The 20,197-nt window shown below is 30.8% G+C and overlaps 1 protein-coding gene across 1 annotated transcript in view; it reads right to left on the minus strand.

Annotated features, from left to right (window-relative positions):
• Positions 1–20,197, minus strand: part of LOC124538896 (fibroblast growth factor receptor homolog 1-like) — a 79,225-nt gene that overhangs the window by 29,103 nt on the left and 29,925 nt on the right. The window contains exon 2 of the mRNA XM_047116148.1: positions 15,415–15,562. Within this exon, the coding sequence (XP_046972104.1) occupies positions 15,415–15,517 (103 nt within the window). The 5' untranslated portion in view covers positions 15,518–15,562. The remainder of the gene's footprint in view (positions 1–15,414; positions 15,563–20,197) is intronic.

Consider the following 20,197-nt stretch of genomic DNA (forward strand, 5'->3'; position numbering starts at 1 on the left):
GACATCACATTAGAAATTTCTAAAATGATCAGTGTGTCTTTACTATGTTGTACATGTATTATATACAAAAACCTTCCTCTCAAATCAATCTCTCTATTAAAAAAAACGCATCGAAATCATAGCCAGGGACAAAAAGCAGTAAGCGACTTTGTTTTACACTATGTAATGATTATCATTTTTCAATTACTAATTCGTAATACGGTGGTACGTCTGATGAAGACTATCATTAGTGAAACGTTGTAGATTTTGTACTTTTATCGTTTTTTTTTTTTTTATTTATGTTATTAGAGGTCTTCAATTATGCTTCCAAATAAAAAAAATCGATTCCCAAACAGAGAAGAACAGGTACTGAACTGTTTTGTTTCCATATATAATAAAATTATTATATAAATATATTTATATATTTTTTCTTATTCGGCTTGCTTGCATTTCAAATGTACGCCAAATATTAGAGATAAATAGTCTATGTTAATTTCATCAAATCAGTTTCAGTGGTTTGATCGTGATCGTAACAGATAGACAAAGTTACTTTTGCATTTGTTATATTAGTTAAGATTTTATTACATGACTATTGCACCTTTTTTTAATATGTTCTTTTTTCTTTTGCGTCGCCCAACTTGCCGGTGTTAAAACAAACAAATGTGCAAAGTCATATTATGGAGAGCAATGCAAATAGCATTATGACCGCGTTCAAAGGACTCTGGTGGCACTTACGAAGTACACTCAACATATTTGTCAAGTATATGTTAAATAAATAAATATTAATGATTGAGATAACACTTTAATATTTATTTACTTTAATGTTATAACTAGCTATTCATCCAGACTTCAAACGGGTACAAGGAAGTTTTATACACAAGTTTTGAATTTAAAACCTATATAGATATAAAAAGAACAAACTTTTTTTTTTCGACGACGAATTTAGAAATTATTGGCTTTTCTCTATATGTATTTATATTACATATACGTATGGCATATTTATATAAGTTTTCTCTTGGATAACTTTGTTTAATGATGTAGACTTCATTCCACTGCATAGTCAAAAGTTTGACTATATTGAATTTATCATTAAATTTAAGTAATTCCTTAATCATGTCTGTTGCTAAGATTAAAGTTAATGAAGTTAATTCTTAAGGTGAGTTTCCTCTAAAACGACAAGCGTCTATTTGCAACTGTTTGCTTTTTACCATTAATCATTATATCAATAAAATCCACAGTTTCTTTATTTAATGTAATACATTACCGATTCCATATAATTTATATATGTTTTATGTACGTTACAAATACATAACACAAGCTTTCCTATATAGTGCGGTTTTTAAAAAAATATTTCTGTATTAGACTTAGTAGTCTGTTTTCGATTTTTTTTTTTTTTGTTATTTCATGATAATTTAACCTTTAAGAGTATTGTATATAGATAAAATCAGATAAAATATATATATTACGTTAACTACCCAAATAAAAATAAATGAACATGGTATAGGCCTTATTTATTAAGATATATTTATATTTATTTGCAAAATGAAAATCAAAGTAATTGACAGGCAAAGTTACAATAAACCACAAAAATAATATTTATTCTTCCATGTACTGTATAATAATACCTGATTTCCTGGCTAGGCAACTAGACAGCGATTGTCCTTCACTAACCTCAAAATACAGTTACCTAGTGCAGACGGATAAAAAACCAGACAGAACGCATTTAACGTTATTATTACAATAATATTCATTAGTCATGGTGCATACAACCAAAATTTGCAGTCATACCATAGCATTATTTCAATACAATCCATTTTGAATCTTATCCATTTTGATTTAAAGTTGAATTTCTAGTGTTTTGTAATCGAAAGTTTTTATAAAATACGATGTGATTATAAAACACTTTTAGTTATAACTAATACTTAATTTTTCTGCTACATTATAGTGCTGATGATTTTAAAAGAACATCCTTTATCATATGGATAATTAATTCTTGGAACTATCAAAGATTATTATTTTATATAATGCAATAGAGAGACAGCTGAGATGGCCCAGTGGCTAGAACGCGTGCATCTTAACCGATGATTTCGGGTTCAAACCCAGGTAAGCACCACTATATATATGTGCTTAATTTGTGTTTATAATTCATCTCATGCTCGGCGGTGAAGGAAAACATCGTGAGGAAACCTGCATGTGTCTAATTTCATCGAAATCTGCCACATGTGCATTCCACCAACCCGCATTGGAACAGCGTGATGGAATATATTCCAAGCCCTCTCCTAAATGGGAGAGGAGGCCTTAGCCCAGCAGTGGGTAATTTACAGGCTGTTACTTTACTTTACTTACTATAATGCATTTTATTCCATGAACAAACTTACGAACAATCAAAAAAGTTTTTATATGTGTAGGGTTCCCTTATGTCTATTTCTGTGCCTCCCTTGTACCTATTTACGTTAAGTTCAAGGGCGGGTGAGGTAAATCTGAACTTATGTTTACTCAGCAGTTCACCACAGGAGTTGTAATGGCGAAACCATGGTAAACCTACATTGATTTAGGATTATAATCCTTATTGTGATCATAAAAACGTACTAATTCGTTTAAATTTAAGTGAATGCAGTAAGATTAAAATTACTAAAGCATTTTATTAGAAACGACCGTTTTAGAACAAAGAATAAGGTTTTATGTGTATGGTGTAAACGATACACATATTCTATACATAGTTTCTTATTATTTTATGAAGATTAATTCCTGTAAAGCAAGGTATTTATACTATATGACTGAAGATTATCAAATACCTATAGACTTCAATCAAGCTCTTATAATCACTAAAAACCGGCAAAAAACCCAGTCAATACTCCTTTTTTAAGCACATCCAAATAAATGTATAAAGTATATGTACAAGATATGTAAAGAAATTGTTATTGCAAAACACTAATTATATTTACCGTGAGATAGAAAATTTTTACTTGAAAAAAAAAGCTATTGAAAAGCTGATTTTCACAAATATTTAATCTTTATTATTGACAAGCTGGATTTCAATTTCAAAATTCATAAAACTTATAGCACACAACCCGTCACCCATTTACCCCTCGAGGGGTAAATTAAAAAACGGGATTCGAACTAATTCTATATAGTTCCTCTCCAATTTTATCAAAATCGGTTCAGCGTTTTAAGCGGATAGATGTAAGAGAGTACCTGTGATTTATAAAATTTGTGTATATTAGTATTTGAGATGATCCATATGTACTTATATTTCTATTCTAGACATTGTATTATACACTTCGGGTCGAAAGTTCATAGAAATAATTATTTAAATTTTGGTTGGCTAATAATAAAATCAAGTGTTGGTTACATATAATTGAATTCTATAAATAAAACTCTGCGCTATAAAACTTTTTAAACGCAATAAAATCGTGGTGGTCGTGCGGTGGTCTCAGTGTTGTCGATAGTTTTAGGCGTTTTATTAACTGCATTGGTCTTTTAATAATTAATAACTAGTGGTTCGCCCGCGAAACTTTTCATTTATTCAAAATATTTTTTAGTTATTTCAAATCTTATGACAGGTTTTGTTATAATTCAATTTCATTGTAAACTCATGAAACCTTTTTTTTTAAATTAAATTTTTAATGTCAAATAAATTCGCTTTCTATAACCGGCCAGTAAGTTTTCCCACTCAGTAAAATTTATTCTTAATTCAATTGTAACAATGTAATAAATTACCATCAATAATTATCATTAAGGTAATTTATTGATATACCTATTTTTGGATGGTTGCACTCTACTTTGCATTTAAGTAATTTGACTATTGTAACTTATTTCTTACTTAATGTTCGGAATATTTTATTTAACTGTAGTAGTAATATAGTTTAAGTAGTTTTCAACTGCGGCTTTGCTCACATTTTAAGGGTTGATCATCAAATGTCAGGCATAAAAAGTAGCCTACATCCTCACTGAGAATTAAAACTTGCTTCGTACTAAATATTATTAAATGCGGCCACGAAGTTTGGGCGTAAAATAGCAACATACAAACTAACAGACAGACTCACAGGAGTACTTTCACATTTATAATGTTGATATGTGTTCTGAACTGAAGAAATCTAAAGAAGTTAATATAGCTACAATTCGTAGAAAAATGTAAACATACCCCCTGTATATTACAAGTTACAACTCTCAATGTTTTGAGAGATCACAAATTCGGTTACAAAGCTTATTTTTCCTGTAAGGCGAGGCGAGTGGTAAGCCAATACATGTTGTTTGCTTTAAAAACAACCGTTCCGTCTAACTTGCGAACGTTAGAAGAAACAATCTTAGTGATTTGCAAGTATATACAACTAGCAGTCGACGGCGACTTCGCTCGCCTTTTAATTGTTGGTCGTTGTGGATAAAAACCTTTTTCATACTAAATTTCATCAAAATTTTAAGTTGCGCTGTAATTCCGTAACATTTACTTTCACATTTATAATATTATTATAGATATTTATATTAAAAGATTTTTTATCTTCAAATTGAAATGAGACTAAATGGGAATTATACAGAACAAAATAAAATCTAAATCGGTTCATAATAACGTATACCTGAGGTAACAAAAAAAAGAAAAATACAACCGAATTGAAAATCCATTATTTTGTAATCGTTCGTCTAGTCGAAAAGTTGAGCTTATTACCAAAATACAATATTAAATACATGATAAGGCATATAGTTATTATCTTGTCATTTTCAGCGAGCATTTTATAATAAAACTAGCTAGTGTAAACACCGTTTTACCCCCTTAGGGATGTAGTTTCGTAAAATTCATATTATATCCGTATTTTATTAGCGGATATCTACACCCTATAAGGAATCCTGCAAAATTTCAAGTTTGTAGGTGTTATAGTTTTTAAGATTTCATGATAACCCGTGATTAGTATTACGCTTTTATATATACATATATAGTTTATATACGTAACATTTTAGCTGCTCGGATTGGTTATTGGCGTATTGGTGATATGATATTTGGTTAAAATGCCTTTCTAGCGCCAATGTGTGTAGTGATGAATACGCGTCATTTGTCACCAACCAACCAACGTAAGTATGTAAATGTAATATATATAAGTATAAGTACATTACAGGTATATCAAATAGCATACATATACATTATAGTAATTAAATTACGTAAATTATAAGGAAATGTACGTTTTAACTAAGAGACGTTTACATTTTCCCGTGAAAGAGAAATTTATCGATGTGTTTGATAGCAGGGTTCCGTGGTTATCGATGGTAGCGATTTTACCTACGATGCCCTTATGATTAATGACAATGTTTGCGGAATTTTAATTAGTGAATTTATTCAATTATATTATTCAATTTGCAGTATTGTCGATTTAATATTCTAAACATTGAATTGATCTGCAAATATTTTGCAGGTATTTCAAAACACATTACTTTTTAAATTTAATAAATAGTATTTTTTTTTGTATTTAATTTTTTGATGTAGCAAGACTTTGTATTTTTTAATTTATGATTAAAGAGAAATTGTTACTATAAGACGAATATCTAAACCCTTTAAAAAAATTAAAAAAACATTCTCACTAAAACGGATATGATCGCAAAAATCTTATATACTATAATATTATTCTTTATAAATAAAAGCAATGTATATGTGCATTATAAATATCCATATTTAAATGAAAAAAAAAACGAACCAAATTTTTATTTACATAAACATTTTCATCGACTCGCACTTGACGATTTATCTTTTAATTCATCATGAGCAGAATCCCTTTCGCTTCATCCATATTAAACATCCGTTACTTGAATTCACAACAGCACAGGATTCCTGTTCGAGCACATGTGTTCGTGAGAAAATCGTAATAACATACACACATAGCATTTCTTTGAGGAACGCCGACGGCTCGCAAAAAGGTTCGTAAACAACGCCATTTCTAGTGGCATTCGAAATTTCTTGCCGGTGACTTAGCGATAACTTTTTAAAATGAAGATAAACACAGATTAAAATAAAAAGTAACGCCGTATTTTTTTGAGAATGAATCTGTACAAGGCAAAAGGACATCTGCATGATGTATTTAGAACTGTCAAATGGCTCATTTTTCGTCCTAATTAAAAAAATATAACGTACTGGTCATATTAAACAGTATTTAGATTATAATCATTACGATTTATTAGAACACTGTCCGTATTAATCTGTATAATTAGATGTGTCTAATTAAACAAAGCAGTCGAATACCCAAATTATTTAACATTATCTAAGACAAATATTTTTACCGGAAAATTAATTCTTCGTATTTAATTTTTTTGTTGTTTAAAGTATTGTGAAATATAATTGTCATTTCAATTGAAGTATAAATACAAATCATTGATATGCAAACGACGCGACACACATCGCAACACATTTAAAATAAAGTTGATCAAACATTAGTCAGTGTCGAGTAATTGGGATGATATACCACAAATACGCTAAAATAAGATGAAGAAGTGAACTCAATAAATCGAGGCTGATGCACGCACCGACCTAATAAGACAAATTGTACGCAAAGTGACGTCCCCTGCTGGATATTCTGCAAAATAAACAAAAGTCCATCGACATCTGGTCACCTGACCAAAAATACACGAAGATATGGTGGAATATGATTCCTAGAATAGCATCAGACTGTAAAATGAACGAGGAGACACCATGTGCCTTCAAAAACTTGCAGCGATACATACATCTGCAGCTGATACATCCACACAACTCCAATTTGAACTCTAATGCGTTGCACATAAGGTTTCGAATGTGATAAGACTCGTTGTTTTACCAAAACCCTGTAAATATGGACAAGTGAATAATTTGTCATTTGCTTTGGGTGGCGTTGACGTTGCGTTTCGCCCTGTTGCTAATGGCCTTTTAGGCAGAATCACATTCGAAACGAAAATGGAAAAAGACTGAGAAATTTCTAAGGATCCGTATTAAAATCGTTCGGTAGATTTGATACAGTGATTAGATATTGTAGAATTAATTCGTTCGCTTCATATGTAGCAGATATCATTCAGATCATACGTTCAGTTTCCATGTTTGGGAATCTATTTTCGAAACCTTAACAACTGCTATATTTATCGTATTCTCATACTTCCTTACAACAACAACAACAGCCTGTAAATTTTCCACTGTTCGGCTAAGGCCTTCTCTCCGTTTGAGGAGAAGGTTTGGAAAATATTCCACCACACAGTTCCAATGCGGTTTGGTGGAATACCCATGTGGCAGAATTTCTATGAAATATTACACATGCAGGTTTCCTTACGATGTTTTACTTCACCGCCAGGAACGAGGATGAATTATAAAAACAAATTAAACCCACGAATCATCGGTTAAGATGCACGCGTTCTAACCACTGAGCCATTTCGCCTCTTTACTTTCTTACATATCCACAAAATAGCCAGATTCTTATTGACCTCATTAATATCTGGCAGGTTATTACTCTAAGGAATATTGTTCATCATCATTACAGATGAATAATGAAGACTTAACAATACACAGATAATAAAACAAGGTCGTGTAGACGGACAAGAAAAGAATCTCTCCATAAAGTAAGTCGGGCAACGCGATTATATGTATGGAAATACTAGTTTCCCTAGCGATCACAAATATAGATCGGCGAGCCAATGAACTGCGGCTCATATCATGCTAGCAAATATTTAGAGAAGGCAGCTGCGTGCGCGTCAGACTAGGTACATCAATGGTGGAGCTTTTACAAGGAATATATAATAATAAAACGTAATTAGAACTCGGGGCCATTTGTATACATTAAATGATAAATTGAAAAATGCATCTGATGAATTGTTTTTTGCGTTTAGAGCATAACACAGATAGTGAGTGGCACGAGCGTGATTTGAGATGGCTTAGTGGTTAGAACACGTACATCAAAACCGATGATCACGGATTCGAAACTAAAATTCTCATGTAATTAATTCGTTTTTATAATTTTCTTTCTCGGCGGTGAAGGAAAATATCACGAGGAAATCTTGTGAATCTACTAACCCGCATTGGAGCAGCGTGATGGAATATGATCCTTACCTTCTCCTCAAAGGGACAGTAGGCCTTAGCGCAGCAGTGGGTAATTTACAGGCTGTATAAGTATTATGGTAAGTGGAGAGCTTTAGCATTGCGAGAACTAGGACTAATATCGATATGATAGGATAGGACATCAAGTATTTTGTACCTATACTAATTACATTTGCTTACTGTAATATCAAATCGGGACACAATAATACACAAAACAGCACAATAATTGGTGAATATATGGTATCCAGATGAATCCAGATCCATTTCTACAACCTCTATCATAGGTGAAATATGATGAAAGAGTTATTGGAATACAGTGACTATTTATATTTCAAATTGTTAACGAATGTAGGACTAATAAAAGCTTCTCGTAAAATATTTATATTATGATTAGTTCAGTACTAAAAAAAGTGATTTTCTTTTACATTTTTTGTGTGTTTTTCTGACTGTACATGATTGGTGTACTAATTTAAATGAAATTGCTGTTCAGTAAATTCAAACTCAATTTATCAGCAACGCGAAGGTGTTGATGCGTTAAATAATAACATCGCTGTCTTGAAATGTGTTTCCACTGGTAAGTTAATGAAGTTCTGAAAGGAAATTATGATAGGAATGCGTGTTATTCGCCGTACAGACCGATTCGTTGACAGCTGGTTGTAACAGCTGCTATTAAATATGATGGAACATTGCAGAATATAAGTCTATTACCTCATGTCAGTCGGGCGAGATCTTTTTTTTAAATATTCTGCCCATACATTTAATATTTTGTTAAGTTTAAATTTAAAAGAACAACACGGGACAAATTTTTATATTATAAATATCGTTATTGTTAATTGGCAATATTTATTATTGCAAAAGAAATTTGAACATAATATGTGTTCCTATTTTCAAATGGAAAAATTCGGAGTCCGCAAATTTAACTTTACTTGAAGTTTATTGTTGATTGTCCTAGTAGAAATTGAAACCCTTTTTCAAAATTGAAACCCTCCAATTATCTGAACAGAATAGATGTTGTTACTGTTGGAAATCCCGTTGTATTAAGAATTTGTCTAATGGTTATATATAATCTTAGTAATTGCATTTCCTCGTAACAAGCATATTTAAGCGAATTAACGAATTTATCAGTTATTACTGTCATTTGTATAAAGTAACATGTTTTCTATTAACCATTAGACATCAGGGTGGTTCTCAATGGGTAAATCAATTACAAAACGCCATAACTTTCACAAACCAGCCATATTGACTAATGGTGCATTTAATCCTGACTAACGCGTAGGTATTTGAATAACTTACATGCATTTAAAAATGATCTTAATGTTTATTACGAAAAGGATTATATTTCATTAAATATTTACTTGTGATAAGAAAATGATTATAATTTATGGCTTACACCAGCACATAAAAGAATCCATGCGCATTGGAATAAATGGTCTTATTAAAACAGTACTATTAGTTGTGAATTTGTCAGAGATTTATTATCTGTTACTTGTAATATTTATATAAACCTTTTTTTGAGTAACTTTTTTTTTAAATTAATATCTTGTTACTTGGTTGTATCGTTTTATTCAAAGGAACAATTTACAGCACATATTTTGAAAGTAGAAACATTTTTCTTTTTCGTACGACGGATTTTTTTCTATTTTAACTGCAAGTCTTAGAAGTGAGAAATTCAAAGAATCATAAAATAAAAATCATAGATTCTACGGGAGTGATTCTATAGGGAACTGTAAGTCGCATACCCCATTACATGACCTCTATTAAAGTCAACAGAGGATCTAATTATCAACCATTTGATTTTCCATAATGTTCTAATTATTTAAATCGCTATTACCAAAGGCTCCGTAAGACCACACACGTTTATAAATTAATAACATAGACACAACCTCTAACCAATGCGGAACCCCTACCTTCTGTAGAACCATTTCACCCTACGTTTTGTACTATTATTAGAAGGCGGATAAAGGATTCTCAGATTCTCATGTACGGACAAAACCCCTTCAACCACTCATATTATATATGTTCATATATGACAAAATGTATCATCTTTAGCGGCTTATTCTGGAATTCATGACAGATATATTTTTACTTATTGTTGAACGCAGCTGCCCGCTCCTCATCTAAATCTTAAATTTAATGGACCTGTTTAGGAGGTGATATTATTTTATTGCCAGATGACTATTTAAATCTTTGTTACGAACTTTACGGACTTCTGTTTGTCTGAGAATTCTGAATAAAATAAATACGTAAACATATTTGTAAGTGATTATAGAAGCTTCAGCAGGAGAGAAGATACGCTAAATCGCCGTTGCTGAAGATTGGGCTAGGTTAGACTTATACCCTAAACGACAAACACAGGCTGAGGCTGATCGAAAAATACAAATAGCATAAGCATTATGAAGGAGAAGAAGGTTATTAAATTTCAGAATCCATTCAATTCATCTACACAAGATACTGATTCCAGGTAAATTAATGAAGGGCCAAAAATTCTGAAAATTTTCCAAAGTTAGTCAATTATCATAATTACACAAATCAACTAAAAAAAGTACTGAGATCTTAGTAACTATATTTTCAAATATTCAAGCAAAGATTCAAGAATGACTGTTTTGTCTGAAAATATAAATCGTGTAAATGAAACAAATAAGGAAATTAAAAGCTAAAAACGTATGATATCAAAAGAAGTGGAACAGTACAATATTAGAACTTTTAATATATTATAATAATAAACAAAAATACAAAGTATGAAACTTATTATAGCTCTTATCTAAAGATTTATTACACACTATGATTATTTAAATATACGCTCAAACTTTTTATATATTTTTATACACCTGAAATAACTTTAAAACAACAAGTAACGAAGCAGGGAACGAAAGCCGAAGGATATTTATTTGTATGTGGTAACGTTACGAAACTAAGACCATTCCTGAGCTGCCAGTCTATTTTCTTTCAGTTGTAAACTTTTTATTGTATAACTCTTAGATGGGAACAGCGAATTACTATTTATTTTCTCACCAACTATAAATTTTTTACGACTTTTTAAGCGTCATCTTCACTTCTGCACCCTATCTTTGCTTTCGTTGGTGGTTTTATTTTCTTTGGACTTACTACATTTTTATAGTTGTCAAACGCGTTATGTACTATTAATTCTGTTTAATGGCGTGTTTCTCGGAAAACAATTGACTGCGGTAGACTAATCGGGTGCTAAGGATAAGTGCTGTAAAATTTGACTTTAACTAACAAGGAGCTGAAAAATATATTCCGCTATAAAACATTATGATCTTGTGACTAGTTCTATAGCAATACATATAATAATAATATAAGTGGTTCTTTGAAATCTTGGTTTTTAAATATAATGAAGTATGTCGTTATTATTACGATCGTCTATAAATGTCATTTACGTAGTATTGGGACTCATTCCACTAAATTGATCCAATTTGAATTTGAATTTTTTGAATACGCATATGAAATATTTCCATGAAAATCGAATTACCCAATATTTGATCCTTCACCGCTGACCACGAAATTAACAAAACACAAATATAGCACATAAAAAATCCAATATGCTTTCGAAAATTAAAACCTTAACTGCAACCGTTACCTTAATTTAAACGGATAATTGCAACCGTTAAAATTTAGATGTTCCTCTAACTGGCTTCGATATCATATATCATAACTGGCCTCTCATAGTTGTTGTTAAATAAAAATCAAAGTAAATCAAGTTAGAAAGAGACGTTAGGATTGCATCGAGCATTAGAACGTATTGAATATAAATGGAGACAGCGCATCGAAGGAAGTCGGCGCTCTTTACCTGAACTTGCTACTGACGGACATGCATCCTATGTGAATCCGTCATATCTCGAATCAGCACGTAGAGTGCATTCGCAATATTCCACATGCTGGGAAACTCGTGAGCATTGAGTCGTGACCGTTCACGTCCTTACACAGCCTTGGAAGATCCTATTTGTATTCGAATATTGTTGCTATCTCGAACCCGCACAATAGCTGGATTAACATTATTTTTAATGTTTAATAAATAATCTATTAATTCCCCAGCATTGTGTGCTCGGTTAGATTTATTAGCTGAGTATCGCTACATTACGTTTTCCTGTAAATTATTGTCAGTCTCTTCACAATGCATTTTTAATTTTGGCCTGGATAATGGACTATCTATTACATAATAATAGACAATGATAACGTCAGAATATGTTCCTTAAATTTATATTTTAAGATAACTTATCTCGCGTGCGAGAATTTTTTTTTGTCGCAAAAACTTTTATTTAATTTTAGCCGTAAATCTTCCTTATCCAAATTTTATGATGTTTGTTTAGGACGAAATTGGAGTAAACAATGTTGACGCAGAATGCCATCAATGTAAATATTTACCGACACTCAGATAAAGAGAGTATTTGTTGAGCAATCGTAAAGCGATAGTCTCTATCATAAAATCGGGAATAAATTTCATCTGTATTTACTGTCTCGAGATTGAAGCAGTTTCTTAAGCATATGTTTTAATCTGTACCATTGCAGAAATACTAACTGGTGTTATAAAAAAATATATACCATAGTCAAGTTACTATCAATAATTATTTCTACTGTGAAATATCATCAAAATGAAAATATTTGATTTATTTTAAGTATCTTTAGTATCTCAGTATTAATCTTTACTGTCATTAAAATAACAATAATATTTTTTTTAAATAAACTCAAGCTGCACACCCGAGAAACAAAGACGATTCATCAAAAGAAAAAAGCTCGCGGGATATCAACAAATATGTAAGTTTTATTTCCTGCCTGCAAATCATATGTAAATCTAACAAACAAAGAGTCAGTCTTCCTTCCTATCACCAGAGATGTCTCGAGGGACGGTAGACGGTAATTAATCCTCACATATTATAAAATAACATAATGCGTCCATTGTTTTCAAATGCAAAATAACTTTCCACATCTCGAAATTAGTCATAGAATTTTAAATATGGAACAATATTTCTTATTAAGCGAAATTAGCATAACCGTACCCGATTGGTCAAAGTCAGATTAATTGTTGAACAAAACATTCTACCATTTAACCAATCACAGAAGACCTCCCACCCCCGTTACATCAATTCAGATGTAATCAAGTATTTCTAGACGCGAGTCGATGGAAAGGGCTTTATAAAATGGTCATTATCGTAATTGTCTATGCATCCGGCTGCTTAATGAATACCAAATGAGAGGGTTGAACATTTGGGAAGCAATCGATTTGTGGCCGTGAAGTAATAACGTGTTCCGCTGTTAGTTTTACGCGGCTATTTATTTAATTGTTTTGTTTATAACATAATATTTGTACTAATAACATCACAGGATATGATTATACTAAAATTCCACGTTTTTTTTTTTTTTTTTTTTTTTATGGCATAGGAGGCAAACGAGCAGGAGGCTCACCTGATGGAAAGTGACTACCACCGCCCATGGACACCTGCAACACCAGGGGACTTGCAGGTGCGTTGCCGGCCTTTCAAAAAGGAGTAGGCTCTTTTCTTAAAGGTTCCCATGTCGTATCGGTTCGGAAAAACCGCCGGCGAAAGATTCCACGTGATGATTTGAAACAGACTGCATTTTGTATTTTTTTTTTTTAATTGAATGTGACACATCCTTTGCCTTATTAAAGGCATACAAACATGTTAATATAAAAAAAATATATATTAATTGTATTTATAAGTAATTCAGATTGTGTTCAGAAGCTGTTTTTCCTAAAGTTGGAACTTTATTTGACACAAATAATAAAAGTGTTTTCACACTTAAAATAATAATTTAACCTTAAATGTTTTTTATCTGAAATTTTTTATAGGAAATAAAGTTATTATTAATAATTATTATTGTATTGAAGTAATCGTTACATATCTTTATGATTTAGAAACTAAGGTGTACAATAAAATAAAATATAATATTTTTTTTGTCACGAAACAAAAAATGTGTGTTTGTCATCTTATCATATCTGCTTTAAAGCGAATTTTAAAAAATAACAATACCTTATCTATTGAGCGAAAGAAAAATATGGATTAACAATATGTGGCGCCAGAATAAAAAAAAATATATTCGTTATATAGACTATGTCTGATTCCATTATTTGTGTAAATGTTTATGTTGATTTATTTGAAAGTTCTAGGTTTTATATTTTACAATTGATTTAATTATTCACGAGCCTCTTTTTTTTCTTTTAAATGCTTAAATAGCTTTATAGATATACATAAATACGCTATGAAAAATAACTCATTGAAATTACTACATAATAAAAACTTAAAAGTGATGTTTATTTTTATCGATTTTAAAAATAAACGTAATTTGCATTTCCGAAGGAAATTATTCTTTCAAAATATAATCGTGTCGTAATTGTTTAAACAGAAACACGAATATGGACATACGCACAATTCGCAATGAATAGTAATCTCGGCCCTTTCCATCACCAAAAATATCGATGCGAAATATTTCGACATCTTGTTTATATGCGGAGTCCATTCCAAATTTAAAATTCCCGACGTGACATCGAAGATTTTTGTTAATATATCACGGATGGATGTTTAAAGAATATCTAATGTCGTATTTCCAATTTATAGTCTATATAAATTCAGCCAGTGTCCGTTTTAGCCCATTGTTGGATTTGGATTTTAAAATCGCTATAGGTTTATCAAATTAAACGATTCTGCCAAAGTATGATTTATTGTTTCCTAACGAAAAAAAACTTATTTATATGACTTCCGGCGTGTTATTTTCGATTCATTAATATCTGAGCGATCATTTTGACGTCCATTGTTGTTAAACGGTCATTTTGAGTACGCATTTTTGCTCCAAAAAAGCTTCATTCAATAGCATCAACTATATATTTTTTATTCTTTCGACATAAGAAAAAAATAGTAGTCCATTTTAGAAATATGTATACGTTCTATATATATATATATTTTTTTTTACTTAATGGGTAGACAAATGTGTAAATACATATATTAACAGATATTTAAAGATGAGAGGGCTATTTTTTTATGCTTGATTATTTTGTGCTTTTGAAGTTATTATTGGAAGTTTGGCAATACATTCACTTTAATATTTCTTAAAACTCTGATTAACTGAACTTAGATTTAATTATAAATAAAGATAAAGTCATTATTACTCAATATTTGTAAATAATTAAATAAGTACCAGAGCGCGCTTATGTATATTAAAGGTTTGTTTATTTACTCTTCCTGTCATTGAAATAAACTACAGGTATGTATTTAAAAAAAAAAACCATGTTTCTTTGTTTAACGCATTCCATGACAATCAATAAAAATCAATTGCGATAAAATTTTAATAAGTAATTTAATAAATTATGGATTTAGTATATTTATATAATACAGATAATTTAAGTATACAAATGTTTATTGACTTACCTAAAACGATGTCTCTGGCTGAAACGATGCATGCCATAGCCACGATAACAAACGTGACAGCGATTGGCATTTCGCGCCAAAACGCAATGGCCGCTCGCGTCATGTTTCACGGTGGACTTCAACTCGTCTTATTAGGATCCATTAGCTGCTGGAACAATGGAATTGAGTGTAAATTTAATTATTTTCATCATTTGTTATTTAAATGGACAGTCGCTGTCCTTTGAAAGGAATTTGTTTATAAATAAATTCGTTGAAATAACTTTTACCTCATTTAGAAGCATTATGACATATTTTTTATCTGTATGTAGACATAAAAAGTATTTATATTATTGTTACAGTTTTTTATTCATATGAATAGTAAAATAACTTTAGTAACAATAATATAATACGATCATTTTTAATTACCCTACAATGTCGATAATTTAGTATAAGCGATAAGACTAATACGTTATTTTATGAAATTTAAAAAAAGGAACATCAAAAACGTTATTATTATATAGCAGTAAAAACTAGTTCAAGAAAACGTTATTTGGAACAGGAATACTGAAAATTTAACACAGATCCTATTTGTTCGAATGATATATTAGTTTGCTTGGAACATCTGTAACTTATCCAAAAATAGATCTACTTACAAACATTGGCTATTAAATTCAATACGCAATGCTCGTTGCAACGCTGTAGCCTGAAATACAGGGTGCGTGAAAACTAATAAATGTCAAAACGCATTGCCTTTACTGCCCGCCCTATATACACGTTTTACATTGTCTGATATCCACTGTGACGTTTAAAGCTCAACCTCCACAGGCAATATTAAAATACTGATAGTAGAGCAACTTTACCGGCTTTGCAAGATATATAGTACGACACAAGTAAGATGTAGAATTGGCTAATTCAATAAAGCCGATTACTGGCGATTTATACAATCAATAGAAATAGCTCCTTATCGCGCCATTCGACGCTATTCACCGCTTTAGATTCTCGCGTCAGTTCAACCCGAGAAAGCAAGTGCATGTAAATCGACGTGTCAAATTGACGATTGTATTAGGTCATATGAAATTAAGTTATTACGTTTGTGTTAAGATCATATTCGCATAAGAAATAAATACTGATGTGATCGGTTTTACGAACTTTCCCAATGCTACGTCTAAGTTGTGTCGTACTAGTCATAGGTAAAAAATATAGCAAAACATCGCGTTAATTCACATAACATAGCGAGAGTATAATAATTCTCATTTTATATTCTTCCGCAAGGAATAAAAAACGGTTTTAAAAACGGAGATTTTATTTCAGTCGAATCAAATTGAGCAACGAAAGTGACATTTGATTTAAGACCTTCTTCCGTTTTAATTAAGACACAAAATCGTATCGTCATCAACTGGGACAGATTTACAGGTTCACTTTACACTGAAAGTTTTAATGCATTTTCTGCATTCGAGTTACATTGGATATAATTTTATCCGGTCGCTCCAACGCCCGGCCGCGGGTTCATTGGCACGGTATAAAATTAAACATTAAATAAACAGTCATATAAAAATGTGTAGTTTTTATACACAAGACAATTAGAAGGGTTGAATATAAAAACATTTTATTTTATTACGTTAATGGAATCTACAAGATTTATAATGTTCTACCTTTGCATAATTCATTAACGTTTTGACCAACCGAAAAAAAAAAAACTATAAATAAGTAACAATGTTAATTATAGTCTGTGCTTATTTTCCAATTGTACTGTTAAACTTTAATAGATTAAAAAAAAACGAAAGACTCGATTGTAAATTGGGAACATAATGATTAATTAATTTAACCGGTCATATCAATTTGTAATTGTCCTTTAATTGTATTTAAAACTTCCTGAAAGCCAATACCTAAGGAAAACGAGCACAAAAAGTCGTTGACACATAATTTAGTGTTGCCAGTGCATTTAATCAAACGTTTACGATGTTTCATAAACATAAATAGATACTCATAAATATATACAAGGTGCGTTAGAAAAAAAAAGTTTTTAACGTCTCAGCTCTGTTTAATGTTACTTTTCATTAGACCGTATAACACGTGCCTTGGTTTCATATATCATAGCGTTGAAGGGTTAACCTGGTATATTTAAAAGTGGATACATCAAGTTGAGGGTTGGATTACGTTTTTATTGTTACGTTCCCTCGATTCGAAAATAGAACTTTCAACGATCTTTTATTTGATTTATTTTTTGACGTGTTTTTGTAATCTGTGGTATAAATAAATGACGTGAAATTAATTAGTATTAGGGCGGCGGTTTATTTTAATTTCATATAAATCTCGAATTTCGTGATCAAACTCTAGTTTCAACAGCACATTGGAAGTTAGTCAAGTCTATATACCAATGAAATTTAAAATACTACTCCAATGTTAATGCGATTTTGAAAAAAGTGACTTCTCAATTTAGCTGCGTTTTATTAAATATATTTTATTGTAATAATGCAAGTCAACATTTGCGCTGATTTTTAAATTCTGTCGAATAGAAAATAATCAAGGGACTAATACTACTTAAGTTCAGGTAAAAATGGAATGCAAATAATTTATAATCTACTATAATTATTGTATATGTTATTATATAAATGCTTGTTCTCATTGGCAATGGTTGCTTACGTCACACACTATAGTACGACTGGACATGGCGGGCAAACTGTCTCGTTCTTATTTTAAATTTTTTTTTTTCTTTTATGGATAATGAACAATGTGTCCTTGTCTTGTAAGTTTGTTTCTTTTATTTTTTAAATTCATGTTTATAATCAGTCTGTATTTTATTGTTATTCAAATATCGAAAATAATAAATCGTACGTATATTAACATCGAGTGTGAACTCAAGATAAATGAAAGGAAAAAAATGTATGAACAAGACAGACATTGACGTAGATAAAATAAACAATTACATAACAGTTGCCGACACCAGATGGCGCGTGCGGCGGTTTTTTACATGAATATTAGTAAACAATATTTTTTTATTTGACTACAGAGTGTTTGTGTTTAATAGAGTACTGTAAAATATGTAATCTCTTTGTACGAAGATTTTTATATGTAAACGAGTTTTTATTAAAACTCAATATTGTACATGATGATTATTTTCAAATTTGGAATCTCATAATTTGCGGCAGCACAAGCTAGTATTTATAACAGATCATGTCGTCCCAATCGCTTTCGTTCACGACAACCAATCACACTTCACAGTATTATACGGTAAAAACAAAAATAATCTTTTTATTCTGTCACTCTCATCGGCAATTGTCACAAGACGCAAAGACAAAGGAGTGTAAATACTTTTATTTATACTGGTAAGACAAACCGAAGTTACGTACAGTCAATCTAATCGGGATTAAAAACCATTATAGAGCTTTAATTTTTAAATATCGAATCTCATTTTAAAATCCAACGCACATACAGCCAATTTATTCTGGTTTAAAAATATAATAAAGCTGAAAATTTTTAAATATCGAACCTCTTTCATATTCAATTATGACGTTCCTATTCTTTTTTTGAATTAGTTAGTTATGCATTACAAGATTGTGATGCACTAAAACAGTTCCGTATACAAATCACGTTTAGTAAACCGCAATGTTTTTACAATTACCGCCACTGAATTACGTCTGTCAATAACACCGACCGCAAATGTAAATCCGTACTGACATATGCGGTATGGTGTCAAATTCGGTACTTGATTATATATTATTAGTTTGTCATGTGATTATAATAAATGTAAAAGTAACTCTGTCTGTCTGTCTGTCTGTAAATTTGGTATGAAGCAAACTCCAAAAAAGGACATAGGCTACTTTTTTTTGTCTCACATCTGACAACCAACACGCGAAGCCGCGAGCGAGTACTAGTAGGAGATTTTTAGTCAAAAACTCTAATGTGTATATAATACTCTTAATTGAAACATAAAATACATGTACAAGAAACCGAACGCATCCATTATTCGAGGAAAAATAAAAATAAATGTTGCTAGCAGAAATGTTTTTAATAATAAAATAGTATATTTCTAAAACAATATATTTATTGTCTCAATATCTGTTCAGTTCACATCGCCGTTTCCAAAGTCCATTGTAGCGAATTCGTTTCAAATTCTACAACATCCTGTGTAAGGAAACGCACGTGTTCGTAAACTTCCTGTCTCCTACAGATGGAAAGCTCACACACCTGTAACCTTAATTATTATGGACATAAAGACTATATTACTTTATCAAGATGAACGTCAAGTTTGGATGATACACACGAAATTGATGCTTATTGTTTCGATTTAAAAGCGAAACTCCTATGAAATTGATTTTAAGCGCCGTACGCACTACCGGTGTACGACGAGGAAAGCGTAGATCCCTACAGCTTTGAACACATGACTGTAAATTACTGATTTTTTTCCTACAAATGGAGTCAACAATTATGATATTATTTATATTTAATTAAAATTAGTATTATCTGAGGCCTATCGTATATGTGCGTAAAATATTTTTAATTTATTTGTTCCCTTTGTATATATGTATTTCATCGCATAATTTCGTATTTAGGACTAATATATACATGTTTGTATATAAGTAAATCCAATGTATATATAAAAGATATTTACAGTTCTGATTTCATAATAATCATTAATATTTTAAAATTTACATAATAATACATATATAAATAACAAAGATACATATGTAATCCTAACATACAATGTTTAATATTACGATATCATTTGTATAAGACTATACAAAACATCAGCAAAATAAATCCATTAAAAAAATCAACAAAAAACATCTCAATATAAAGAAAT

This window comes from Vanessa cardui, chromosome 21 (assembly GCF_905220365.1).
Source record: "Vanessa cardui chromosome 21, ilVanCard2.1, whole genome shotgun sequence".
NCBI lineage: Eukaryota > Metazoa > Arthropoda > Insecta > Lepidoptera > Nymphalidae > Vanessa > Vanessa cardui.